The sequence below is a fragment of the Melanerpes formicivorus genome, unplaced genomic scaffold (assembly GCF_026170545.1).
Source record: "Melanerpes formicivorus ecotype bairdi unplaced genomic scaffold, bMelFor1.0.p_v2 SCAF_20, whole genome shotgun sequence".
Classification (NCBI taxonomy): Eukaryota; Metazoa; Chordata; class Aves; order Piciformes; family Picidae; genus Melanerpes; species Melanerpes formicivorus.
In genome coordinates, this window is record NW_027142372.1 from 10,168,120 (window position 1) to 10,186,526 (window position 18,407).

Here is an 18,407-nt window from a genome sequence, read left to right on the forward strand (position 1 = left end):
CCTAAACCTCCCCTGGCACAACTTGAGGCCATTTCTTCTCATCCTGTCACTGATTCCTTGGGAGAAGAGACTGACCCCCATCTGGCTCCCACCTCCTTCCAGGGAGTTGTAGAGAGCCACAAAGTCTCCCCTCAGCCTCCTTTTCTCCAGGATGAGCAATCCTCAGCTGCTCCTCACAAGATTTGCTCTCCAGACTCTCCACCAGCTTTGTTGCCCTTCTCTGGATCTGCTCCAGCACCTGCCCCCAGTACAGGGGGAACAATCCACGCCCTAGTGCTGCTGACCACACTGTTTCAATGAGGGAATGGAGCACTAACCACTCCTTCAGTTTGTCAATGCTGGGCATTCACAGGGCCATCCTCACCTGCAAGGACTTGGCTGTAACAAGGAAGGGAACATCTTGGTCCCACTTCAGCCTCATAGCCTTACAGGAAAACATTTGAAATCACAGAGATTTCCACTTCTCACAGGTGAAAAAAGGCCCCAGACATCGAGGTGGTGTTAAGGAATGTGTCAGGGAAAGGGAAAGTCATCTGCTTCAGCCACATTGTATTTTTTTCCCCCCCATTTCATGACAGCCAAGAATGTTTTTGAAGAGACAGATTTGAAATTAAGAAGCCTTGACACAGCACAACAAACAGCAAAAGAAAAGCCCTCTGCTACTTAAAGTTGCCTTCTAAAACTCCTCTTCAGCACTGCCAAGTAATCCCAGGGTACAATTTAAATCACATGGTAAACCTTACACTTTTCTTAGGTGATTTGCCCAAGGCAAGAGGTAGATGAGTCAGAGAGTTGGAATTCTTTGCAGCAGCTCTGTTTTCAAGATCAAGCCCAACTTCTAATGTCTGTTAAATGAACAGCATCAAAAGGTACAAAATTAGAAGGAAGAAGGGGTGAGCCACTGGCCCAGGTTCCCCAAAGAGCTGGGAGATGCCCCATCCCTGGAACCATCCCAGGTCAGGCTGTTTGGGACTCTTTGAGCAGTATGATCTAGTTGTAGATGTCCCTGCTCACTGACACATGTTCTGGATCCATGACAGTGTCTGTTGCTGGCAGGAGGCTCAAATGTTGTTGTTTATTGCTCTGCCTTGTGCTGTTTTCAATTAGAACCCAGGGAAAGTTTGAGCAGCATCTTTAATTAAGCCAACAAAGCTAAGCTTTGGGTACAAGTAACTGCAGGTAGTCTGGGCAGCAGGTGAACTGCAACCAGGAAGGAAAAGATGCCAGCTTACTCTAACCCACTGCAGCACCTATAGGATAAAGCTGTGAGTTAAGATGGGATTTGAAACAGGCACCAAGGGAAAATTACCCCTGGGAAGCACCACATCCATTCATTAAATTCCTTCTGCCACGGCTGAACCTTCACAGGGTGCCCCAAAAGGCTTTTTCCATGTGAAACTCTCTTGGCTGTAGCATGGAAATGGTCAGTTCCAGCACCTCTGGTAACAGGAAGGCACTGAGCACCCTACAGAAAACTGGAGCTCAACAGAGAATCAGCTTCATCTTGAAATCCTACAAAGAATCAGGCACAGCTTCTCTACCCCCTAAGCAGAGAGCTCACAGCTCTTGGGGTGCTCACAAGACAGACACAAAAGGGAGAAGGCAAAGAACTTTGCTTCAGGCAGAAATCTTTGTGACAGAAAGGAGAAAGAGCACTTTCTAACAGCTTGATGCAAAATCAAAATGTTTCCATCCATCAGATAAATGAAAACTTGATAAAGCAGAAGAGGAAAGTTCTGGAGCATGGTCTGAGTGCAGCCATTAGGATGGTGAAGAGCTGAGGAGGATGGACAAGGAATGGTGCTGACAGGAGAGGTGAAAAGAAACACAGCACAGCAAGATTTAGGGAACAGAGAAGTGGAAAACAGAAACAAAGGGCAGGAAGCACAGTGGGGGGGGGGGGGGGGAAATTAAGAAGGAGCAGCACCAAGAGGAGGAGAAAGAAATCAAATGCCTCTTGATCCAGGCAAAGAGCAAAAGGCACAGCTGAAAAGAGATGTAGATCAAAAGCAGAGCACCCAGTCCTTTGCTTTGAATGAAACTAAGGGTCGTTAGCAGAGGTAATTAACCAAAATACATCCTTATCAGAGGGGGAGCACTGACTTGGGAGATGCATAGCAAGCTGCAATCACCTAGTAGCCCTCAGGAAAGTTTTCAATGCAGAGAGCTGAGCTGCTTTGCAGTATTCATCTAAGAGAACTGCTTGGTGACAGCCATTTCCAGCCAGCTGACTGTCAAAGCAGAGCTCCGAGGGCTCCGAGTTGGGATGTTAACCACCTCTTTCTGTCAGGCAGGCTCTGGGATTGAAAGCTGAAGGGAAATGGCACTCTGGGCAGCTGGAGTTTGTTTTCACAGGGCAACTGATTTTCCTATGGCTCTTCCTGCAGCTCTCCAGTGACAGATGCTCATTTGGAATATCAGCACCTCGGTCTCATGACACAAAGCGAGTGCAATTGTTCCTGCATCCTGTAGGATTTGGGATCAATCACACTCAAGAGCCTAACTTGGCTTGGAACATGGGGTCAGGAGCCTTGCAAAGAGCTGTCTTGATTACAGTGACCCTTTTCCTTAATCTAGGCAAAGCTTGGGGAAGGCAGAAAGAAAGAACCAGCACCTCAGAGGTACTGCCCTTGCTACAGCACCAGTAACACCTGTTTCAGAAAAGCTGAGCTACCAGTGGCTGTAAAAGAAAACATTTTTACTGGGGATGCCCAAAAGACAGCTGCTGAAATGACCCACAGGAGTGAGAATCTAAGCCACCTCCAGCAGCCTGTGTGCTGCAGCACCCACAATGGCAGCTCTGAGCTGGGAGCACCTCACAGCTCCTGCTGTGCTGGGTGGACAACGCACACCAGTGTGACATGGTGCTGCATACCCACTTCTGGCAGAGAGGATCCCCATGAGTGATGTACCCACCTGCCCATCACAGAAAGGGCCTCCATGGGTCAGGTAAACACCCAGACATTGCAGAACAGACCCCCGTGGGTGACATACTCACCCACCCACCATAAAAGGGACCCCCACATGCTGCTGATGACAGTGGGAGTTCCCAGAGCTGGCCCCCAGCTCCCTCCATACCTCCCTTACCTCACAAGGCCTCCTGCCAGGCTGAGGTCCTTCTGCTGTTATCTTTCCTCGTTCCCACCTGCCTGGGGAGGGAGGACAGTCAGAGCTGCCTGTACCACTGGGGACCCTCCCACTACCCTTCAAAAGGTGAACTACCCCCTCAAGCACCCTGAGCTGAAACTATTCCTTTCTAGCACACCTAACCAAAACAAGGACTCCCCACCACAAGCCTGTTGTGCCCTTTCCCCAGCATCCTCTCTTCTAACTGGGACTGTCTTTTCCCAACACCCTCCCCTCCACAGTAAAGCTGCACCCCCAAAAGCAGGGGCAGCCCTCTCCAAATATCCTTGGAAACTTAAGTACTCCCCACTCCAAGTCACCCCCGTCCCCAACCCTACATTCCTCTGGGCCTGCCTTACCCCTTGAAACCTAAGAGCCCTTCACCCCTTCCCAGCATCCCACCAAGGACTGACCTCCTCAAATCCCCCCAAAACCTAAGAACTTCCCTCCCCATCCCAACACCCTCCAACTCCAAACCGGAGCTGTCACTCTCTCATCACCCCCCAACTTTCGCTTCCCTCCCCACATCCCCCTTCCCAAACCACCCCCCACCCCAGTAGGCCCACACCCCCCATTCTCACCGAGAGCTGCACTTTCCTTCTCAGCATCCACACCAAGAGCTTTCCCTCCTCTTCAGAGAGATGTCCCTACTCCTCAGCATCCCCCACCGGGGCTGCTCCCCCCAACCTAAGGCCGCCGCCCCCCTTCCCGGTTCCGCCGGCGCCCGGGCCCGCCCCCCCTTCCCCGACACTAGGCCGCAACCGGCGCCCGCCCAGCGCGACCGTGCGGGGAACTGCTCACCTGGGCGGGTGGGCTCAGCGGGCCGGGGCCGGGCTGGAGCGGCGGGGAAGGGATGAGCCAGGGGGCGGGGAAAGACGCAGGGAAGGGGAGCGGCGGCGAAGCGGCAGCTGCGGCGCGGGACGAGGACGGGGCCTCTACTCGCGGCGGCGCAGGGCGGCCATGGCGTGACGTCATCCGAACGCGACGCTCCCGACGAGGAGGGGAGAGCAGGAGCGAGGAGGGGCGGGCGGGCGCGCGCTCCTCTCGCCACGCCCCTTGTCCCGCGAACGCGCCTCAGCGGGGACGCGCGCGGCACGGGGGAGGCAGCGCGAACGGACGGGGCACGGGTGGGGGTGTGTGTGCGCAGCTGTGTGTACGCGAGGAGGGGGCACGTATGTGAGGAGGGAAGCACATGTGTGTGCCGGTGTGGTGAGGGTGCATGTGTGTGTGTGTGCACGATGAGGGTGCGTGTGTGTGTGCACGACGAGGGTGCATGTGTGTGCATGGTGAGGGTGCACGTGTGTGCATGATGAGGGATGAGGGTGCGTATGTGTGTGTGCATGATGAGGATGCACCCGTGTGTGCACATAGCAAGTGTACATAGATGTGCATGATAACGAGGGGTGCACATGTATATGCTCATGCAATAGGTGGACATGCATGTGCACACAGGGAGAGGTGCATGTGTGTGTGCATGCATGTGCATGGGCAGACACAGAGGCATGCACACGTGTGGAGGTTGCACGCATGTGGAGATGTATAGGGGCACACACATGAGGGTGCACATGCATGCAGATGGGCACATGCAGCTTGACGTGTGTGCACATGCTGCGCGTGAGGATGGACGTGCATGCATGTGACCTTCATGGTCATGGAGTAGAACACATCTATATGGGGACGGGCATGCACAGGGAGGTGCTTGAGTATGAATGCACACATGTGGAAGTACTCATACAGGTAGGGCACACACAGAGTGGTACATGCCCCTGTGACCGTGGGTGAAGATGTGTGCCTGCATGTGGAACTACACCTACATGAAGGCATGTTTGTGGAGCTGCACGTGTGCATACACAGCTAGCCATAATGTGTACCTCCTCGTGTGCACATGTAGAAACATGAACACACACGGATCCACACATGACCACACAGAGATTCACACAGCAATGTATGTAACTAGAGACAGAGGTGCAGATCCAGGCAAATACACATCTGGATGGGGACACAGAGGGAGATGTATGTGTGAAGGAGGCCATATGTGCACCAGAAGCATGTTGCGCACATAACACACCAGAGACTGTGGCTATGGGATGCAGACCTCCAGAGCACTGTGTGGTGCCTCTCCTTCCACCTCCTGGGCACTGCTCCCACTGCCCCAATGCCAGCTGGAGCAAGGGCTGTGGGTCCCCAGTATGCTGCTCAACATGCCCTCATTAACTGGGCTGTTAATGAGTTCCCCTCGTTACAGCGCTCCTCCAGGCTGCCCACAGGGTAGCGCCTACTCTCCTGCTCCTTCACCCCACACAGCCCCACACCCTGGGGGTGCTCAACACCTTTGTGACCCCTACCTTGGCTCAGCAGTCCTGAACCCTGAGGTTCTGGGCCACCAGTTGCTTCAGACACCCCCCGGTAACCCCTGTGGGAACCCCAGTGGCTCCTCACCCTCCAGCCTGGCACCCACCACCCCATGCCCCTTGGCCCGACTGGCGCAACATCCCAGTTGGCCCATGGCCCTGCCCGGCTCGCCAAACTGGGGCCAAATCCAGCCCCTGGGACACACAGTAGGGAGATGGGACAGAGATACGAAATGCCCAGGAGGCTGCCTACTGGGGGCAAGGGGATGGGGCTTGCAGGGGGTACTGCAAAGGGGCTCAATAGAAACATGGGGAAGAGCTTATTTGAGGCACAGGGAGAGGGCTCTCAGGGGTCAGTTGAAAGGGGCTTGCTGGGGACTCTGGGAACATGCTTACAGGAGGCATTGGGAGGGAGCTGCTTGGAGGGACTGGGAAGGGGCTTACTGGGGCCATTGGGAAGGAACTTGCTGGAAGTACTGGGAAGGGGTTTACTGGGGGCCCTGGAAGGGAACTTACTGAGGAACTAGGAGGCTGCTTACTCGGGGCAGGCTGCAGGAACAGCGTTCAGGTTGGTGAGCCTGGGCTGGAGGATGCTCTTTCATCACCTCCCCGCAGCAGGGCCAAGATGGGCCCGCCCCCTGAACTAGCCACACCCCTTCTGCCAGCAAGCCAGTAGGGGATTGGCTGAGGCGGGAGGGGGCGGGGCTGGTTGGGCAGACCCTTTGGTGACAGCTATAAAAGCTGAGGGTGGGGGAAGCAGAAAAGATCCAGTGGAAAGGGGTCGCTGTCTGTTAGAGGTGAGTGGATTGGGATTGTCATGGTCTTGGTCTCTAAGACTCTCTCAGTGGGCTCCTGGTTGCAACAGGGTTGTGGTTGTCACCATGGCTCCTGTTGATTCCCAAAGCCCTTGTTGCCTTGCTGAGAGGCTGGGCTATGGGTGCAGCCCCACGGCTCTATGTTGTCACCTTTGCTCTGGGGCTGACTCAATATCTCATGTGCCGCTTTGCGCAAGAGCCACGCTGGCACGCAGACTCTGCCCGGGCCAAAGGGCGGGCACTGCCTCTGTGTAAAGGCAGCTGTGACACAGTGCTGGTCACCACTGTGCTGGAGTTGAGTGTTAGGAGGTGCTGGTGGGAAAGAGTCTCCTGGAGCGAAGAGCATCCCAGATCAGGGTTGGATCTTTCTTCTCTGTTAGGCTGGCCTGTGCTCCTCACTAAGATGGATTATGCCAAAGCCCTGAGCCAGCGCCTGGCTGTTCCTGTCTCCAAGTAAGTGCCCAGAGCTGCTGCCCTCAAGGTTGGGGACATTGGAACCTTCCTTGCTTTGACACCTCCTGGCCCCCTGCCTTGAGACTGGGGGGCTCTGGCACTGCCCAGGGGTGGAGGTAAGCCTCAGGACACCTCAATGCCTTCATTCCTCTTCAACCCCTTCATCCCTCTGCAGATGTGTCTCAGCAAGTGCTTCTGTGACCCAGCAGCTCCTGTCAAGCCCAGCCCCACGGCCCCGACCCTACCGCATCTGTAACTGGGACCGCAGCCAGCGTAAGGGCATCATGGCCCAGAGCCTCGCCGACCTGCTGCACCAGGTGAGCTGCTGGCTGGGGACTGTCTGTCTACCCAGGTGACTGGTGGGCTGGTCACCTCCCAGCCCTGCTCACCCCCAGAACCTTTTCAGGCTCAGAGTGCCCTAGCCATCCCTGGGCCCATCTCACTGGTGTTGGATGAAGATGGCACTGCAGTGGAGACAGAATCTTTCTTCCAGACCTTGGGGGAGGGCACGGTGCTGATGGCCCTGAGCAAGGGGCAGACCTGGACTGCTTGCAAGGTGGGTGTACACCTCTGGGTCCCATCTGCATTCTGTGATGGGATCAGTGGGGAGACCACAGCTGGCCAAAGATGCGTCAGTGTGTGCCCAGGTGACCAAGGTGGCCACCAGAATCCTGTCTTGGATCAGGAATAGTGTGGCCAGTAGGACCAGGACAGGGATTGTTCCCCTGGACTGGGAACTGAAGATTTACCTTGAGTATTGTGTTGAGTTTTGGACCCCTCAACCTAAGAAGGCCATTGAAGTGCTGGAGCAGGTCCAGAAAAGAGCAAGGAAGCTGCTAAAGTGTCTAAAGCACAAGTCTTGTGAGGAGCAGCTGAGGGAACTGGGGTTGTTCAGCCTGGAGAAATGGAGGCTGAAGGGAGACCACCTGGGTGTCTACAACTCCCTGAAAGGAGGCTGGAGCCAGGTGGGGGTTGGTCTCTTCTCCCAAGGAACAACAGGATCAGAGGAAATGGCCTCAAGTTGCCCAAGGGAAGGTTTAGGTTGGACATGAGGAACAATTTTTCCCTTGAGGGTTGTAAAGGCCTGGCCCAGGCTGCCCAGGGCAGTGGTGTGGAGATGCAGTGCTGAGGGACCTGGTTTAGTGGTGACCTGGCAGGGCTGGGTTAACAGTTGGACTTGATAATCTTAAAGGTCTCTTCCAACCTAAATGATTCTCTGATATGATGCTTTCTGGGAGGAATCGATGATGCTGGGCGAGGTGAGACTGGGAAAGTAGGGGTACCACTGGGTGACTCTGCTCCCACTCTCCCCTAGACACCTGGCTACCAGCTGACCCTGTCCCACAAGCCCCCAAAGAGGATTGATGTTGCTTGTGTCACCTTTGACCTCTACAAGACCAACCCTCAGGACCTGGGTTGCCTCAATGTCAAGGCCACGCTCTATGGCACCTACAGCATGTCCTATGACCTGCGCTGCTACGGGGCCAGGCGGCTGATGAAGTGAGTGCTGGGAGGGCTGGGGATGGCTCTGGGAGGGGGGATGCTGCAGGAGGGGACCATCCTTGCTGCTCATAACCTCTGTGAGGTGCAAAGAGGGATGCTCATCACCCTTTTTGCCCCTCCCTGCCCAGGGAAGCCCTGCGCTGGACACTCTTCACCATGCAGGCCACCGGCCATGTCCTGCTTGGCACATCCTGCTACATGCAGCAGCTCCTGGATGCCACTGAGGAACCAAAGAAGGTGGAGACGAGCCCAGGGCTTCCAAGCCTCCTGCCCCGCAGCCTCCCACCCATACCTCGCATAAAGATGCTGCAGTGAGGGCTTTGGTGCCGTTCTTTGTAACCCTGCTCCAATTCATGGAGGTCCCAGCACCTTGCTAGGTCAATGCCTTGTGGAGAGGCTGCCATGGTGCCTGCCATAGCCTTTCCTTCCACCTCGCTGGCTGAGCGTGGCCATCCCTGCCTTTGATAGCTGCTCCTCTGTAAATATATTTATTTAAGCAAAGCTCTGCTGAATTCAGCTGTCTTGTCTTTTGGATAAGGGTGGGGAGGGGGGAAGGGGCTCAGCCCCTTGCCCTGCTTGGCACTTTGGGGTTGTGTGGAGTGATGGTGCAAGACTGTGCAAGGAGGCGACCTGTTGCAAGCTCCCCAAGGGACCTGTGGTCTTCCTCCTCCCTGACATCCCAGCACCCTGGTTGGCACACAGAGCCTGCTCCCCATTCTCTGGCATGGAGCTGAGACCCTCCCCCCTTCTCCTGGCACTGCAGGGAAAGCATGAGGGGGTGGAGAGGGGCTCTGTCACCCCAAATCCATGTAGCAGCTGGCACAAGGCCTGTTGTTGTCCCATTCTGAGAGACAAGAGCTGTTTTCCCGCCTGGTCCTGCTGCTCAGGACTACAGCTGCACCACTGGCACCCAGAGCAGGGCTGGCACAGAGTTTTGGGGGAGATGGTTTAGTCTCTGGGGTACTCCACCCCCTTGCACAACCCCACAGGCTGGTGGTGACCTGGCTGTGCCCCATGGGTACTGCAACCACCCCACAGCTCCTGGGATACTGAACTGGGAAACAAAACAGAACCTGGGTGCCACTAGGTTGCACTGACCTGGCAGCTGGGGGACTGGTCCCAAGTGAGAGGTAATGGGTGGGCAAACTGGGATAGAGGGAAAGAACCTACTTCCTACCAGTGCTGGACTGAGAAGCAGTGGGAGGAGAGCAGCCATGCTCTGGGGGTGCTTAGGTGCATCTCCCCTACCATGCTGCCCTGCAGGGGACATAGGACCTGAGCCACACTTACCTGGGAACCCCACTGTGGGGGTCTGAAGCTCCAGTGTGGGACCAGCCAATGTAGCAGAAACCTGAAGCAGGTTCAGGTGTGGCTGTGGGGGCTTCATTAGCCTGCTACTTAATTAGCCTGCTAGCTAGCCATCAGCCTGCAGCTCAGCACCAGCTGGAGCCCAGTTTGGTGGATACATCACAGACATGTGACAGCCAGGGTGGGTGCCACCGAGGGGTGCTAGGGCTTACATGGGGATGCCATGCTCTGCCCCACTGTTGCAGACTGTCCCTGCCACCCTACAGCTGTACACCCACAATGTCCCTGTCCCCAGCATGATGCCCTTGATCTCAGGCGGTGACAGTGGCCGTGCCAGTCCCCGCAGTGTCCCCCCCTCAGGCGGCAGCAGCCTGGCTTTAGCAGACATATTTATTTCTGTACACACTTATACACACGGCGCCCGGGGTAGCTCCACCCTCACCTTCACTGCTGCCTTCTTCCAGGGGCTGGTCCATGGTGGGGGTGCACCCACTCTCTTCTGGTGCCCGGGGGTCAAACCTAGCCCTGCCGTGCCCCTACCCCATCTCTGTAGTGTCTACCTGGGGGCACGGATCCCCCCCCACCTCACTGCAGCCCTCCCCAGTTAGGCCAGGACCGTGCACCTTCCTCAGTTTCTCCACAGCATCAGACTTGGCAGCGGTGGGAGTTCTGCATGCACTGGGGGCCAGCCCCTCCACCAGCACTGTGCTCCCCTCTGATAGGGTCCTTGACCTGGGACCCCCAGCCCAAGGGTGATGTCTGGGGGGACACCGAAGTGATCTCTGGATGCTGGAGCCTCCCTAGGGGTCCTCCAACACCCTCATTCCTACAAGAAGAATGCCAGGAATCGGTTCCTGACCCCTCAGCCCCTGCCGCCCCCCGATGGTGGTGGGTGGGCAGAGAGTGTGGGGGGAGGCTTTACTTGACGTGCTCTGCAGCATGGGAGGAGCAGTAATACTTCTTATGGGCGATGAAGGTGGAGAGGCTGCTGAACTTGATGTTGCAGAGGCGACAGTACCTGTGGTTGCCATTGGGCACAGGGCTGGGCACAGCCTTGGCTGGGGGGGTCTGTACCCCCCTGTCTGTGTAGGTTGGGGGGCTGGGGGGCTTACGGGCACCTTCCCGTAGTCCCTCAGGGGCTCCAGGTGAAGCAGGGGGCCGGGGTGAGGCAGGGGGTCGGGGGCTGTCCCCATCCCGACCCTCCTTGCCGTTGAAGCTGTCCCGGTGGAGGCGGGGGGCAGGGGGGTGAGGGGGGTGACGCTGTGGGCAGGGGCGGGTCGGGCGTCCTGCTGGCACCGGGTACAAGGGCGTCGGGGATTCCCTGCCCGGCTGCTGCCAGCTTGGCCACGAAGAGCCCGTGGGCGTTACGGAAGTGCTCGAGAAGGTCACCCTTGATGACCCCATTGAGGGGACAGTAGGGACAGGTGGAGAGAGGTCCCTTCACTCCTGGGGGTGACAGAGGACCTTTGGGGTGACGCTGCAGTGAGTCTGCCCCAGAGTAAGCGATGCCAGGGCTCCCCGTGGGAGCTGCCCTCCCCCGAACACTTTCAGGGTCCCCTTCGGCGGGGCTCCCGGGGCTCCGGTGCCCTTTGAGGTGGGTAGGCATGGTCCCCTTCATCTTCTGGAGGTGTTCGAGGGTGCGGGGCTGTAGCGGGGTGGCCGGGCACTGGTATTTCTTGTGGGCCAGGTAGGCGTCGAGGCTGTTGAAGCTGATGCGGCAAGCGGTGCACTCGTGGTAGTCAGCCAAGGGCGGCATCGGCGCCGGCGCCGGCTCTCCCTGGCGCCGCGGCTTCTTGCTCAGGTCGATGGGACCGTCGGCGTCCGGGCTGGACCGGGGCGACGGAGCAGCCCCCGCCACCGGGTCGGGGGCCGGTGGGGGCTCAGCAGGAGCTGGCGGGGGTTTGGCAGGGTGCTGAGCGGCCCCGTGGATCTCATAGAGCTTGCGGCGCTTGCGGGTGCGCAGGGGCTGGGGGAGGAAGGGGATCTTGGGGAGGTTGGGGCGGCGCAGGGGCGGGTCGTGGCGGGAGGCGCAGTAGAAGCGCTTGTGCACCACGTACGTCTCGTGGCGGCTGAAGCGGATGTTGCACGCCTCGCACAGAGTCTTGCTGGGGTCCTCGTCCCCCTCGTCCCCCGCCGAGCTGCTGGGGCTCTGGCTGTCCTCACTGCACCGCCCCGACCCCCCCTCCACCTCGGGGGACCCGGCTTTGCGACCCCCATCTTCAACCTTCACCTCTGGGGCGGTGACCGGCAGCGTAGCATCACGTCCAGCATCCCCGTCACCCACCGGTGTCCCCTGCCCGTCGCCTGCTGAGGGGGACAGCAGCGTCCCTGGGGTGGGGGGTCCTTTGAGGGGTCCTGAGGGGGCTTTGAGCTTGCGTGCTCCTGGGGGGCTGTCCTCAGCAAGGTGCCGGCTGGAGCAGTACAGGCGCTTGTGCACGTAGTAGTTGTTGATGTTGTTGAAGGTGATCTCGCATTCAAAGCATGTGGCACCTTTGGGCACTGGTGTGCCCGTGTAGATGGCAGGTGGCACTGTGCCACCATGGCCCTGCTTCAGCCGGTTGTGCACCAACTCCGACATCTTCGCTAGGATCTCCGATGCCTGTGGCACCACTGCAGCTTCGTGGCCGAACACATACTGGGGTAGGAAGACGGTGCCACCGGCCGTGCCCGTCCCTGGCTCGCTGGGCACTGGGCTGGAGCCCGGTGTGGGGCTGGCGAGCTCCAACTTGACTTTCGCTGAGGGCAAGCTGTGAGGGGATGAGGTCCGGGAGCAGGCATCAGGGCTGCCACCTCCCCCCTCTTCAGTGCCACCACTTTTTGGCACCTCTGCCTCGCTTGCTGGGCTGCCAGCAGGCTCCTCCTTGATGCGGATGGCCTCGCTGGAGGAGGCGGAAGAGGATGATGAAGATGATGGACCTTCTCCATTCTGTGGCTGGGTGGGCGGTGAGAGCTTGTCAGCCTTGGCATCAGGGGGTGAGGAGGGTGGTGCCGGGTGTGCTGTGGAATCAGGGCCGGGCGGTGGGGCGGGCAGGGTGCCGTGCAGCACCACGTGCTGTGGCAGTGCCGGCAGCCCCTCGGGGAGGAAGGCTGGCAGGCTGCACTTCCGCAGCTGGGGAGCGTTGTTCGGCTGGCTCAGCCCTGCCCAGGGCAGAGAGAGGCACCAGTGTTACCAGCACAATCACAGCATCAGTTGGAAAAGACCTTTAAGATCGAGGCCAACCATTCTCTAACTCTACCAAGTCTGCTGCTAAACCATGTCCTTCTGTGTCTTTTAAACACCTACAGGGATGGGGATTCAACCACCTCCCTGGGCAACTTGTTCCAATCCCTGACCATTCTTTCAGTATTCTTAATATCCAACTTAAACCTCCCCTGGTGCAACTTGAGGCCATTTCCTCTTGTTCTGTTATTTGATATTAGGAAGAACAGACTGACCCCCCCCGGCTCCAACCTCCTTTCAGGGAGTTGTAGAGAGCCAGGTCTCCCCTCAGCCTCCTTTTCTCCATGCTCAACAACCCCAGTTCCCTCAGCTGCTCCTCACAAGACTTGTGTTCTAGGCCCTTCACCAGCTTTGTTGCCCTTCTCTGGACCCGCTCCAGCACCTCAAAAGTCCTAGTTGTAGTGAGACATCCTGTTGCCTGCCATCCTGGTACCAAACATCCCAGTATCCAATATCTTTGGCATGAGAATGCTCACCCCATCCCCTGCCTTCCTGCCCATTTGGGACCACAGCCCTTGGTGACAATGCCAGGCTTTCTGTGGGGTGATGGCATGCATGTCCCCTAGCTGTGATACTCACCAGTGGTGAGGGGTTTGGTGGCAGGCAGGGCTGTTCCTGGTGAGTACACCTCTCCCTTGGAGCCTGGCTGGCAGATCATGTGGTTGGTGACCAAGTGGCTGTAGAGGATGTCCCTTGTGGTGGAGATGAAGCCACAGCTGTGGCAGACACCTGGGGGGAACATGGCTCAGGGCTGAGTGGGCAGGATGACATCTGGTGGGGCAGGGGAAGACCTGTGGGGAGAGGGTCCCCATCCCCTGGCTGTGCTGGGGACAGGTGTGTCCCCATGGGGACATGGTACAGGGCTCACTCACCGTTCAGCGTGTCTGTGTGCACCTTGAGGTGACGCTCGCAGTTGGCTTTGGTGGTGAAGGCAGACAGGCAGATCAGGCAGACAAATGGCCGCTCTCCTGCAGGACAGAGAGACAAGAGACATCAGTGACAAAGGAAGGAGGACAAGGACCATGGGGAACCCTGATGGAGCTGTGCCAGCTGCAGGGGCTGGCCCAGCCTCTTCATAGGGCTGAGATGGGGGAAGACCTCCACTGAGCAGCCCCAAACCGGTAACCCAACTGGAAGAGAACTTCATCTAACTGGTCACCATGCTGGAGCCTCACAGCCTCCCTTCCCTTCCACCCATTTGGCTCCCGGGGTCCTTGTGTGTGGCTGTGTCCCCAGGCTGCAGCAGGGTGCCGTGCCACGCCACGCCGTGCTGTGCCATGCCGTACCACTGTGGCTTCGCATGTGGATCTCCAGGGAGCTGGCACTGGGGCAGCTCTTCTTGCACTGGGGGAAGGGGCAGACACGCTCGTTGGGGTAGGTCTCCTTGGGCTTCTCCTCCAGGGCGGGGGAGCCGGTACTCTGCCGACTGGCACAGTAGTACATCAGGTGGGCTTGGAGGTTGCGCTCACTCCGGTACCAGATCCCACAGTCCTTGCATGGGAAGACGTCCTCTGTGGAAGGGAAAGGACACAGAAAGGACATACTGTAGTCAGTTTTGGGCTGTTCACTCTAAGGAGGACATTGAGGGGTTGGAGCAGGTCCAGAGGAAGGGCAAGAAAGTTGGTCAAGGGTCTAGAGAACAGGTCTCCTGAGGAGAAGCTGAGGGACCTGGGGTTCAGCCTGGAGGAAAAAAGAGGCTGAGGGGAGACCTTCTGGCTCTCTACAACTCCCTGAAAGGAGGTTGGAGCCAGGTGGGGGTTGATCACTTCTCCTAAGGAACAAGCAATGGGACAAAAGGAAAAGGCCTCAATTTGTGCCAGGGCAGGCTTAACTTGGATATCAGGAACAATTCCTTCATCTTGAGGGCTGGCAAGGCCTGGCCCAGGCTGCCCAGGGCAGTAATGGAGCTCCCATTGCTAGAGAGGTTTCAAAACCATGTAGATGTGGTGCTGAGGGACACGGTTTAGTGGTGACCTGGCAGAGCCTGGCTAATGGTTGGACTCAACGAACTTAAAAGGTCTCCAACCAAAACAATTCCATGATTCTATGACTTTATACACCATGAGCTGGATGAGTGTGATGGGCTGGAGATCCCCAGCACAGTCCTGGTCCCATGGTACCCACCACATCCTCCCTCCCCGTATTCTCCATCACGGTGACTCACTGTTGACCACAGCAGTGGCCAGGATGGCAGCCATGCCCGCCTGCTGTGGCAGCAGCTGGATGTCTGAGTGCAGGGCAGCTGGGTAGGGCGATTCCCCGGGCTCCTCCTTCACCGTGTGATGGTTGGCGATGGCCGGCGGCTCGGCCACCACGAAGGCGCAGAGGGACTCCTCCTCCTGCAGGGCACGCGTTGTCCGGCACCACAGGGCTTCATCTAGAGGGGAGGGATCAGCATGCACCAAGACATCTGTCACTAGGACAAGGGGCAATGGCTTTAAACTAGAGAAGGGTAGGTTTTGATTGGGCATCGGGAAGAAGTTCTGTACTGTGAGGGTGGTAGAACACTGGAACAAGTTGCCCAGGAGGGTGGTGGAGGCCCCGTTACTGGAGATGTTCAAGGCTAGGCTTGATGGTGGATCTGAGCAACCTGATCTAGTTGGGGATGGCCCTGCTGACTGCAGGGGGGTTGGACTAGATGACCTCTAGAGGTTCTTTCCAACCCAGTGAATTCTGTGGTTCTGTGATGCCCCTGCGTCCCTGTGTTGCTGCATGGCTCTGGGTCCTCCTATCCCTTCTGGCTCTGTCCCTGTCCCTGCTCCTTTGGCAGCTCCTAGTGCCTTCTCCCAGCCACGGCTGAGCCCTGGTCTGCCTGGAGATGGCGATATCTGCCCATGGTGGAGAGCTGCCTGGCACAGCCCTGCCTGCCAGCAGCCTCCTGCTCCACCTTGCACCCACTTCTGAATCCATGCTGGTACGGAGCCCTGCACTGATCCTCACACCAATGTTTGTGCCGAGTCCTGCACCAAGCTTGTGGTTAATACTTGCATCAAATCTTGTATGACTAATTGCACCAACATGTGCAGCAATGCTTGCAAGCAGTCTTGCAGCAGTGCTTTCACCTGTGCTTCCTGTAAAGCTTGCACCTCATCATGCCCCTGCTGCATGCAGTAGTGCTTGCACCCAACGTTTCTACCGGTTGCTGTATGCTGGGACTCTCCTCCTTGTATCCCCCAGCAGCCAGAGAAGGTTGGGACAGGGGCAAGCCCCCAGAGCGAGCCACCAATGCGTCATGGAAAAGCAGATGCTGCCCCAGCAGACATTGGTGTGCCACAGGCACTGGTTGGGGTGGGCAGGCACCAGCATCAGCGTAACAAGTGCTGGGACTGATGGAGGACGAGGACCCATTCCATGGCAGTAGCACCCTTTCCCTCACCCAAAAGCCAAACTGGACATGCCTGGACCCCCCCATCCTGGGCACAGTGATGTGTGGCACTAGTACCAACCTTTCCTGTAGATCACAGTGTTAGCATCAGGCTCTTCAGGCACGAGGGGCAGGTGGGACAACCAGCAGCTCTCGTCCCCCAGCACCAGTGTCACGGGTGGGCTCTGCTGAAGGCAGGGAAATGGGTTGGGGTGCTGGCAGTGTAGTGGAGGGGGTAGTGGTGCTCCCCACTTAGCCCAGCTCAGCCTTCCTGCATCTCTAATGAATATTAATGAGCAGAAAGGGCGGGGGGGGGAGGAATTAATCTGCCTGATCCTCCGATGGCTGCTGCGGTAACGATATGAAATCTAATTATTCGACCCAATATTTCCAAACCCTCCAACTCAGCCTGACAGTCGCAGCCAGATGAAGCTTTATCGCTGCCAGGAGCCCAGTGCTGGCAGAGTGATAAACTCTGGGCTGGCACACGCCTGTGCAGGGGCTGCTACACACATGTAGGGGTTGGCACACGTGTGTGCACATGCAGTGCCTGCACGCTGCTCTTGCTGCAGGACCCTGTCAGAAAATGGATGGGAAATGAGGCTGGGGGCTTAGAGAGGCCCCCCTGCATAGGATATGGGGATGGGTGATACTGGTGGCACATGGCCTGAGATCCCACAGGGACTGTGGTGGCACCTCCCTGTCTCTCATCATGGTCAGGAGGTAGGGGAGAATCTGCTGTACCTGCCAGAGTGGGTGGGGAAGGGAGCCTGGGGGTTTAGAGACACCCCCCCCCTACCCTGCAAGGGATGTGGGGTTGGGTGATGCTGGTGGCACATGGCCTAAGATCCCTCAGGGACTGTGGCAGCCCATGATAGCCAGGAGAGTCTCTCTGGACTCATGTATGGGGGCATCTGTGGATACCCTTCAATGGAAGGAGGACCCTGTGGTGCCCAGGAGCTCTGCAGCACCTCAGAGTGCTCCTAGCACCTCAAGGGCTCACCCAAGCACCCCAGGGTGCCCACCCCAGCTCCCCTCAGTGGCCCCAGCCCTTGCAAGGAGCTCTTCCTTGTTCTCCCTGGAACAAAGAGGTCAGTGTCTCTGCTCCACACCGGCTCGATAACCATCGGAAACTCTATCTGCTCCGCATCCGCCGGGATGCTGCCGCCGGGGAGGGCCCCCCAGGCACCGCCCGGGGGACGGCTGACTGGGGGACACACGGAGCAGGGACGGAGGGACAGACAGGGGTAAAGCTGGTAGAAGGGGCTCCACTGTCTCTTGGCACCCCTGGGCTGGTCCCGCTGGTGGGTTTGCACTCTCCCAAGTGAGGCTGGTTTTGGGGGAGCCCTACTGAACCAGCTGCAGGGGCAAGTAGGCATCTTTCTCTTCCTCCTCCTCCTCCTCCCCCCTTCTCACTTTCTCCCCCTCCTGCTTCTCATTTTCCTTCTTTCTCTTCCTTCTCTTCCTCCTCTTCCCCCTTTCCTTCTCACTTTCTCCTTCTCCTTTTTCTCCTCACTTTCTTCTCCATCTCCTCCTCCTCCTGTTACTCCTTTTTCTTCTACTCCCCCTCCATCTCCTGTCCTCCTCCATCAACAATGGGCACCAGCAGTGCTTTATGCCACCAAGGCATTAAAGCCATCCAGCACTCCCAGTATCCCCCAGGATGGGACAATCTCCTGCATGGAGATGAAGAGCAGAGCCAGGCAGCATTTGGGGGAGACCCTTTGCATCTCCCCTCCCCGCCCCCCCCCCCCCCTGCTGCCAGCAACAAAGGCAAAGGGACCCAAGGGCGACAGGCCCTATCAGGGATGGGGCTGCGATTCCTTCCTGGCTTCCTGGAGCAGAGATAGGGAGGGAGGCGAGCGGTGGAAGAGAGAGCAGGGCTGGGAAGCATCAGCCAGGCTCGATAAGGGAGCTGCTGAAATGGGAGCAAAAAATATTTAGACAATAAATGAAGTATCAGGAAAAAAAAAAAAAAAAGAGAGAGAAGGAAAAAAAAAAAAGGGGGAGGGGGGGAGTGAGTCAAAAAAAAGAGCTGCCCATATCTTTAAGAAATCAATCATCCTGTACTGGGTGTCTGGACACACGGCGCCAACTGGGAGATAGGGAGCCAAACTGGGCAGATAAGGGTTAATCAAGGATTTAATTCAGCAAAGATAAACGGGCCTGAGCTGCAAAAAAAAAGGAAAAAAAAGAGCGAGGGAGAGAGGAGGAGGAGAAGGAGGAGGTAGCCTGGGCAAGATTCTCTGGTCTCCAAGAGCCTGGGA

The 18,407-nt window shown here is 57.4% G+C and overlaps 3 protein-coding genes across 11 annotated transcripts in view; 1 reads left to right on the top strand and 2 right to left on the bottom strand.

Annotated features, from left to right (window-relative positions):
* Positions 1-4,096, bottom strand: part of ZC3H18 (zinc finger CCCH-type containing 18) — a 62,294-nt gene extending 58,198 nt beyond the window's left edge. For 6 of the 8 annotated variants that reach the window (XM_068150790.1, XM_068150789.1, XM_068150788.1 and 3 more), the window contains exons 1-2: positions 3,928-4,096; positions 3,088-3,149 (exon numbers count right to left, since the gene is read on the bottom strand). The gene's annotated coding sequence lies outside the window, so the exon portion shown is untranslated. Of the gene's footprint in view, positions 1-743; positions 846-3,087; positions 3,150-3,707; positions 3,728-3,927 lie in introns of those variants that run through there. The other 2 variants (XM_068150784.1, XM_068150783.1) reach the window with 2 other exon arrangements.
* Positions 4,097-6,191: 2,095 nt separating this feature from the next.
* CIDEC (cell death inducing DFFA like effector c) lies at positions 6,192-8,764 on the top strand. 2 transcript variants are annotated; one of them, XM_068150798.1, is made up of 6 exons: positions 6,192-6,274; positions 6,673-6,745; positions 6,921-7,062; positions 7,152-7,301; positions 8,061-8,245; positions 8,377-8,764. In XM_068150798.1, the coding sequence occupies exons 2-6, from the start codon at positions 6,696-6,698 to the stop codon at positions 8,561-8,563; spliced, it is 714 nt and encodes a 237-aa protein (XP_068006899.1). In that variant the 5' UTR covers positions 6,192-6,274; positions 6,673-6,695; the 3' UTR covers positions 8,564-8,764. The 2 variants fall into 2 exon arrangements, with proteins under 2 accessions (XP_068006899.1, XP_068006898.1); XM_068150797.1 differs by lacking the exon at positions 6,192-6,274 and having other exon boundaries at positions 6,566-6,745.
* A 1,168-nt stretch (positions 8,765-9,932) lies between these two features.
* The window catches only part of ZFPM1 (zinc finger protein, FOG family member 1), a 47,944-nt gene continuing 39,469 nt past the window's right edge, over positions 9,933-18,407 (bottom strand). Inside the window, 7 exon segments of the mRNA XM_068150799.1 lie at positions 9,933-10,810; positions 10,812-12,694; positions 13,356-13,505; positions 13,649-13,744; positions 14,063-14,287; positions 14,941-15,153; positions 16,223-16,328. Of these exon segments, the coding sequence (XP_068006900.1) occupies positions 10,475-10,810; positions 10,812-12,694; positions 13,356-13,505; positions 13,649-13,744; positions 14,063-14,287; positions 14,941-15,153; positions 16,223-16,328 (3,009 nt within the window). The 3' untranslated portion in view covers positions 9,933-10,474.